General features: G+C 35.8%; 1 protein-coding gene across 1 annotated transcript; it reads right to left on the bottom strand.

Annotated features, from left to right (window-relative positions):
• Positions 1-428: 428 nt before the first annotated feature.
• On the bottom strand, positions 429-7,915 carry LOC109208810 (vacuole membrane protein KMS1). Its single transcript, XM_019371965.1, has 8 exons — positions 7,606-7,915; positions 3,453-3,661; positions 2,726-2,804; positions 2,261-2,560; positions 1,848-2,002; positions 1,415-1,531; positions 1,077-1,256; positions 429-979 (listed from the first exon to the last, which is right to left on the bottom strand). Exons 1-8 carry the CDS (start codon positions 7,679-7,681, stop codon positions 821-823), a joined length of 1,275 nt encoding a protein of 424 aa, XP_019227510.1. The 5' UTR covers positions 7,682-7,915; the 3' UTR covers positions 429-820.
• Positions 7,916-8,240: the final 325 nt, after the last annotated feature.

The raw sequence follows: 8,240 nt of genomic DNA, 5'->3' as shown, positions 1-8,240 counted from the left end.
GAAACTATTGGCAGTTACCTTAGTCATTCTCTTATATAGTATAGTCCCCATAGCAATGGGCCTCGGTCTAGTGAGGTTTTGCTTTTTTGGGAATCATTGCTTGACCTTACCCCTGCCCTGGGATAAAGAGGTTGTTTCCAATAGACCCTCGGCAAAGAAGCATGAAACCGATAAATGAAAATCAAATCATAAAGATCTTAAGAGACGGAAGAAACAGTACCTCAAGGGCCCCGTTGAGCTCTCCTTTCATGCATGCTTATTGAGTTAAAAGAGTTACGCACAACGACGGTAGAAAACACGTCTCTTGTCCATGCAAACATCCAAGCATAAAATATAATAATGATTAAAACAATAATGCAGCACACGCACGTACAGAACATCTTTTGTCCATGCCAACCACCTGTTATAAAATTTTTGAGCGAGGAAAGGAAAAGAGGCTAGGACGTTAATTGCTATACTTAAAAAACACATTCTTGTTTATAAATTATCTTCACTTTCTAAAGGTATGAGCATAATGAGTTTCCAACTTTCTCATCTCCAATTTTGTCAACAAATGGCACTTCATTGGCACCCCTAAAAATAATGTTCCTCTTCAGGTTACATAGTCAATGAACATGTGAGACTACTCTTGTTTTATACAAAGTTTCTGAAATGGACTTGCTGGTCCCGAGTCTCCAAGTAGCCTTCCATTGTGATCACCAAAGCTACCAATCATTTCGTTCACCCTATTTCTGACAACAAGACAGACGACAAAAAAGCTCGAAAGAAAAGCAAATCTATGAATCCATTTGAATGAATGAAGAGGGTTATCTGGTTGCCCTCAGGATGATTTGTTCTTCAGACCAGTGAATTCCTTTTCTTGCTGTTTCTTCAAGTATCTCTGTGCAGTAGCATTTACAATCTTAACGAAAAAGTTCAGTAGCATGATCGTAACCACGCCATTCCAAACTGTAGCAAATGAGAAATCCCATTTGTCCACCTGACAAGATGAAGAGTTGAATCAGCAAAAAAGAACTATGAAATATCACAAACAGAAATCTTTAATCATGTAAAAGAGAGTTAGATGTATTTATTACCTTTATATTTGAAGTTACAGGTGTTTTGGTGGCCATATACTTGTCTTTCATGGAGTGGAGCTTGGCAATGATGTTTGGTAACATGGTTTCAAAACCAGGTATAAAACTAAGCATCCGAATCAACTCGGTTTCCACCCAATCAAGAAGTTGATTGTTGCAAACAGAAATTATAAACAGAGTCTGCACAAGGATAGTCAAAGAACACAGCTCGTTCGTAAAGTGATCAGTCCAAAAAAGGTCGTCAAGAGCCAAATGACAAGATCTTTACATTAAAGCCAAAACTAAACAGCATCCAAGATGTGGAGAATCATAAATGCAGAAAAGGAGAGTTGACTGACCTGTATGTGAGTTTTAATGAGAGCCTTTCCAATCAAAGTTGCAAAAAAGAACTCCCAAAATGGGATCCCAAATTGTCCACACATTATGCCAGCAAGATCAAATAGAGGATTTGGAACCTACAAAAGGCACTTCCGTTACAACAGTACATATTTTCAGTGATGGGAAGTTCAGTGATTTGCCCAGACATTAGCAGATTAGAAACATATTTATGTACTAGAAACCAAATCTATATTTGCGGTCAACAAAAAATCAACTTTATTTTCAGTGTGTGTGTGTGTGTGTGGTGGGGGGGGGGGGGGGAGGCGATGCTCTATTGTCTAGCTTTAGGAACATATTATCCGCATGCAAAACTAAGGTCATCTATAGTTTACCCCCCATGCAATGGTTTTCTGGATGAATACAAGATAGATTTAAATAAAGATTTGGACTAACCGAAGCAAGTATTAGAATTGTGAAGAAGTTCAAATATTGTGCATGGGAAAGAAACCAGCGCTTCATTTGAGTCAGACGAGTAGCTAGAAATCCATTACTTTCAGAACATGCATCTAGTTCTTTCATTGCGTCCACTCTACTACCTGAGAGGCTTGCTGCATTAAGTGATGGAAATACATTAGCAACAAGGACCCTGAAGATTAAAATCTTCAAATTATCATTTGCTTATAACAAGATCGGCAACATGCAGAAATTATTTTATTCCTGAAATTACAGGACAATATTTCCATTAAGACTTGAGATTGAATGGCCGCCTATGATACTAGGACCAATAGCTTCGTAATCAGTTAGTGCTGGAGGTGTTAACAGATATATTCGACACAGGTATGGGTTTAAATGCATAAGAGACGAACCTGCTCGTGAAATAAAATATGGGGGAAGCTCTCCAAGTGCGGTTCCAAGGCCCCACAAAATAGCCTCTAACTGCACTTGGGGCAATATACTACTAAGTGGGACACTAGTGCCATGTGAAGATGAAAATACAGGGGGCCCAAACTCTGAACAATCTTTGCGAAGCCATAGAGGAGTTCTTTGGAATTGTATTGTATCATAGGGAGCCATTTTGAGGTCAACTCGCCCACACTTCATTGCTTTTATCGTAAATAAAGCAATATGAGGGCCCAGATAGAGGACAAAAGTGTGCAAACCAGACCCTGCAACATGGAACGAAATAGAGGATCTATAAGTGTTTTTAATGGAAAAACTAGAAAGAAGCAAGTTAAATCCCAATACTATCAGCAAGTTCCTTATTATGGAGACTTGAGTAGATAGTTCCCTCCAATATAGAACATAAGAAGCTAAAAAATCAAACAACGTACCAAGGCCAATAGAAGATGCAACACCAAGAGCCACCCACCATAGTCCAAACCTAAGATATTGAAGAACCTCCTCAACATGCTGCATCGCAACATAAATGGCCAATTAGCATTGATAAGTCTTTGAGTTTCAAAACAACATAGAGGTACCATAAACAACCAAACAAAGGCTCTTTAAAACTAGTTAATGCCTATAGTAGTCTTCTATATCCATCCCATTCCTTTCACCATCGGATGTATCATACAAGTAGAGGAAAATAGATATGTATCTGACAACTTCTAACTCAACAGAACAATCCAAAATTGTCAAAGAGATCCAAATAAACAATTCACTTGTGATGTAACAATAGAAAACTCAGCTATAAGTTGACCACTTGTCAACTTCCGGCAACATGCAATACAGTTCTTTTTCTTAGGTAGGCGCGTGCGTGTCTATAGATAACAGTGGTATTCGAACGAACTTGCATGCTCCTCGACTACTTCATCGAGTACATGCTACCTCCCACCAATATAATTATCAGATAACTCTGTCCACCATGGCTTAAGCAGATGGAAAAAATCACATCGTGTTTTTTTGCCTTTGTTGGGATTTGAACCTTGGTCTCCCAAGGCCTTTCCCAGTTCATTGACCACAATCGTCATCCCCTTGGGTGCTAGGCATATATTCTGGTGATGGTAAAAGTAACCATCCTTCTCCATTGTAAAAGCAACTGAAATTGATGAAGCATACCTTTACATGAGGACCGTCGGTTGTCACAAGCAGAATCAAGGCCAGCACAGCAATGGTACTGAAAAGCATACACCATCGATGTGACAAAAGATATGCTATCGACTTCCTGAGATACTGCATCATCGCCATACTGAAAAGCTTGAGCGTTCTGAAAGGCTGTGTCAACAGATTCAAATTTTCTAAATCCTTTTGATGCTTCGCACGAAGATCTGCAACACAATGGCAATAAACTCAGCCAAGTAACTTAAGCAATACTTACTTCTCTTCGACAGGAGCATCACCCCCCCCCCCCCCCAAAGAAATTATGCTGTCCCCTTAATTTTTGTCCCTTACTTTCTTTTCTCCATTCAAATATGCCTAGACAGTGAGCATCACATATAAGCCTTCGGCTAAAATGTATACTAAACTTTATATGCAAAAATATAAAGACCCGATAGAACAAGCACTGCATTTACAATGATGAACATGTTCTCCTTCCTATAACGTGCCACATAGATAATATATTTTTGTTTCTTTACTTTTAGCTTTTTTTTCTTTGATGTGTTGGTTGTTCCTTTTTTGGTCAGCCAAATTGATAAAGAGACGTGCAATTACTTTATTTCCTATTTAATTCTATCATATCAATTAGAACCTTTAAGTTTTATGTCCTTATTTTCAACTCTAGTCAAGTGAAAGTTCCTATATAAAAGTTTCTCATTAATAATTCTACAATCAATTTTCAGCAAAAAAATTGAATTTCTCTCGATACTTCTCAGTTAATTTATTTCCTTATTCATTTAATAAAAATGTATTTTTTATCCTCATCCATAACAGAGTTATAACATAAGCTTCCAAATATTAGGTGAAATAGTGAAGCCTCAACGATTTTAATTTCTTTTTGGACTTTTATCTCTATAAGTTACTTCTTTTTCTTTCTTTTTTTTGTTTTTTTAACTCTATGTATAAGTTACAATCTCAAAAATTCTTAAAAGATGGGATACAGTAGGAATTTATGCTGCTAAAGCACTAGTACACAAATAACTACAATAAGTCAATAACTAGGTCAAGATGTAAATTTCAGATAACATGTGAAAGATCGGTGCTATTGATATCCTCCCCAGTTTATGGTTGGAGATATAAGCCTTTTACAGTGAAAAATTAGTAAGCATCTTTATAGAGTTGATTTTAACAAAACAAGTTTGCCATCGGCTACACGCCTACTGAACTGATCACTTACAGGAAACAAAGATAATAACTCATAAGTTTTGCAATAAAAGCAGTTCCTAATGAAGCTACTTCAGAATGTTTTTTTATTACAAAGGTGTTTCTTTCTAAGAAATTAGATATATATCATAGTTCAACAACATGAATATTTCGATATCTATAAATCTCATTCTTCTCTCCACATGCATTTAGTGGTCTTCTAGGCCTTCAGAATTAAAAAGCACAATTCGAATTTCTCATCTTAATAAGAAGAAATGCTCAAAAGATATATGCATTGTGTACTTTTCCAGTTATTATGTTTCTCATCATCATCAAATCACCAATCATGTTTAAATGATACATTGTCAAACTAAAGTCTCATTCGATGCTCTCTAGCCACAAATGAAATAGATATGGCACTCTTGCCGATAAGAAAAGATTCGATCTAAGCAGATTCAGGCCTAAATGGAAGGGAAAAAATAACTACCAAAAAATAGGAAGCGAATATTGACACAAATCCCAAATTTCGAAGGCCTTAACATTTCATCTTCAGCCAACACTATGGAATAGAAATTACTCCCAAAGTTTCATAACGAGTGTCTTACTTTCATTTTAGTCTGTTTCAAAAAGAATGCCACTTTCTCTATATACCAACTCTTTAATGCAAACATCCCACATGACATGTTTACAAACGACAAGATTCTAAGGGCATTTTGGTACATTAAACACATCTTTAGTTTAATAGCACAAGATTCAAAAGTCTACAATACTTTTACAAATTCTATATCCAGTCAAACTAAGACACATAAAATGAAACCGAGAAAATAACATAAAGGATATAAACATAAAACATTGTTATAGACTATGTCAAACTAAGACACATAAAATGAAACTGAGAGAATAACATAAAGGATATAAACAGAAAACATTATTATAGACTATGTCCAATACAAGAAATGGAATCTTAATTTTTTGATCCACAACCAACTCCGTGGGGGTCTTATTTATACCTTCATGATAAACTTGGGACAATACTATGCAGGATTTACAGGTAATTTGGCAAATTGGCTAGATATTGCTTTTTGGAACAGTACTACACAGATGCGGTTCAAAGAAAATATGTTCCACCAACTTAAATCTAGGCCAGTTATCATTCTATGTTGTATATTTTGATCCATGTGTTCAAACTAATACCGGGTTTCATTTAGTTTAACATTTAGCTGCTAAACAATGACTACTGAAGACACTAATCTCCAACTGGAAGCAGATGATCTCTAAACAAACTATAAAACTAGGATGAAACTTAAACTAATCTAATCCAGATGAGAACCTACTTAATCACACTGGTTTAAGATACATCATCTTAAGTTTAAACGCCGATAGGAGACCACATGACCATAGCATTTAAACAAATGTCTGCTCTCCCAAAAAGGGGATGATGAGAATGACACGAAAAACCTAATGTAATGAGTACTGGACCTCCAGTATGACAGTCGACTGGCTAAGTACATTGGAAAAACAAGAAAATCTTCGATAGAATTGGTATAAGATTATGAAAACAAGGGTGCAGAAAGTAGGACATGATGAATAACCAAAGTTTTCTTGCCAAAAACTGCAACTTCTCCTAGTTAGTGTCACCTTTTCGATGCTATATTCAAAAAATTTATTACAATTCAAAATGCGACTAAGTCTGCAGATATATCCTCTGTCCAAGGCTGTTCCTAACTCCAATACTCTACTCGCACTGTAACCAGAAGGACTAAAACAAACAACTCCATGAATCAACATGTTCTAGAATTGCTCAAATCCCATGAAGAAGACCACATCACCCAAGGTGCACAATGGGTATCAGCATACATTTTTCTCTACACCATATCCAAAAGACTTACATAATGACATAAGCAAATAGTCCACATGCAAAAAAAAAGTGATCTAGAAAAAATGATTCTATATGGCAAAATGTATAGCTGGTTGATTGAACCAACCATAATAAGATTGAAAGTCTATGATTACTGGCCCCAGTATATGACTTAAGCATTTTCTCTGATTTTTGTCTCCGTACTTCAAGATTCAATCAGTCAAATACACTTGAATCACACACTAGTTGCAGCTGTATATGAGTTGCTCTTTTTTGAGACCAATTCATTCCAAACAACAATAACATTAACAACTAAGCCTAAATCACAAGCTAAGGGTCGGCTATATGAATCCTTATCCATTTAGGTTCTCCACTGCCAGAAGTTCTTTATATTTTCTACTGACATTCAAATCTCGAACAAGATTCCATTATTTTTTCACTAAGTCTTCATGGAAACCAAGAAAATGTAAGTCTTTCAAGAAAACTTCCTTGCATGTAATCTTAGGTCTACCTCATTACCTTTTAACACTTTCAATCATCATGGTTTCACATCTATGGACCAACGCATCGGGAGGCATGACATAGGACATGACACATCTAGAGGTTGACATAGGACATGACGATACCATCTCAATCAACCTTCTCTTATTGTGTCCTCTATGTGTGCTACTTGCACCTTCTGCATGATGTGATTATTTCTAATCTTGTCTGATCAACTATTTCGTTCCAATACTCAAAGAATTTATCTTTAAGATTTATCTATAACAACTATCCTAATTCACCATAACCCCACAAGCCGATACTTAATAGTAGATGCAATTATGTGAAAACTAGGTTTGCTTATCCAAAAAAAAGGGGGTAGCACATCATAAAAAAGTTTAGTCTCAAGCATGAGAGATCCATCAAAATTTTGACTTTCCCCTAAAGGCCTAAACCACACACAATTCTTGACAAATATTCAAGAATCTGATTTACACGTTCATCCAGCACATGCAATCATTAACTGGAAACAAGTATAGAAACACATACCCAACATTCAAGAAACAATCTTATCCACCAACAAGTTTCATTTTTCCCGTAATATCCCAGAAAATTAGAAAAAGAAAGACTTGCCTGAAATTGACATTTCTGTAACTGGAGAAGCAGAACGAAAACTTTTCTGCGAATTTAGTTTCTTCTTGGACCCCATTGAAGCTAAATGTTTGAGTTAGACTCCCTCCTTTATCATCCAACAACAACTACTGTTGGATTAACTTGGAAATAGAGGAAGATCGATTGATTCAATTACACAAAGATTGGATTAGAAGAGATCTGAGGATTGTAAGCAAGAAATCCAACTGGGTTTTGCGTCAGATCCACTGTGGGGTCGTATTCTCAACAATGGAGGCGACCCACATCACTGGGCTACAGAAATATACTATATAAATATATCAGATTTAAATAAATAAAGTTGGTAAATGCTTTAGCCTTTACTATATTAGCCCCAAAATTAAAGGGGGAAAATCAATTAAAAGTATCGATTCGATTCCAAAAATCGAATTAAAAATGTTGACATCTGACATATTTGGGATATGATAGTTCCTTTTTCTCACATAAAACAAAAGAATAATTTTGTTGATATTAAATGCTTTTTTTCCGGAAAATAAATTAAATAATACAAGTCGAGGAGAAGTATCAAAATATTGGAGCTAATGATTAATTGTTGAGATAAGACCAAAAGAGTGACATTACTATTTAAAAGAGTAGTA

Source organism: Nicotiana attenuata, unplaced genomic scaffold (genome assembly GCF_001879085.1).
Source record: "Nicotiana attenuata strain UT unplaced genomic scaffold, NIATTr2, whole genome shotgun sequence".
In the NCBI taxonomy this organism is placed as follows: Eukaryota; Viridiplantae; Streptophyta; class Magnoliopsida; order Solanales; family Solanaceae; genus Nicotiana; species Nicotiana attenuata.
This window is presented reverse-complemented; position numbering and strand designations above follow the sequence as displayed.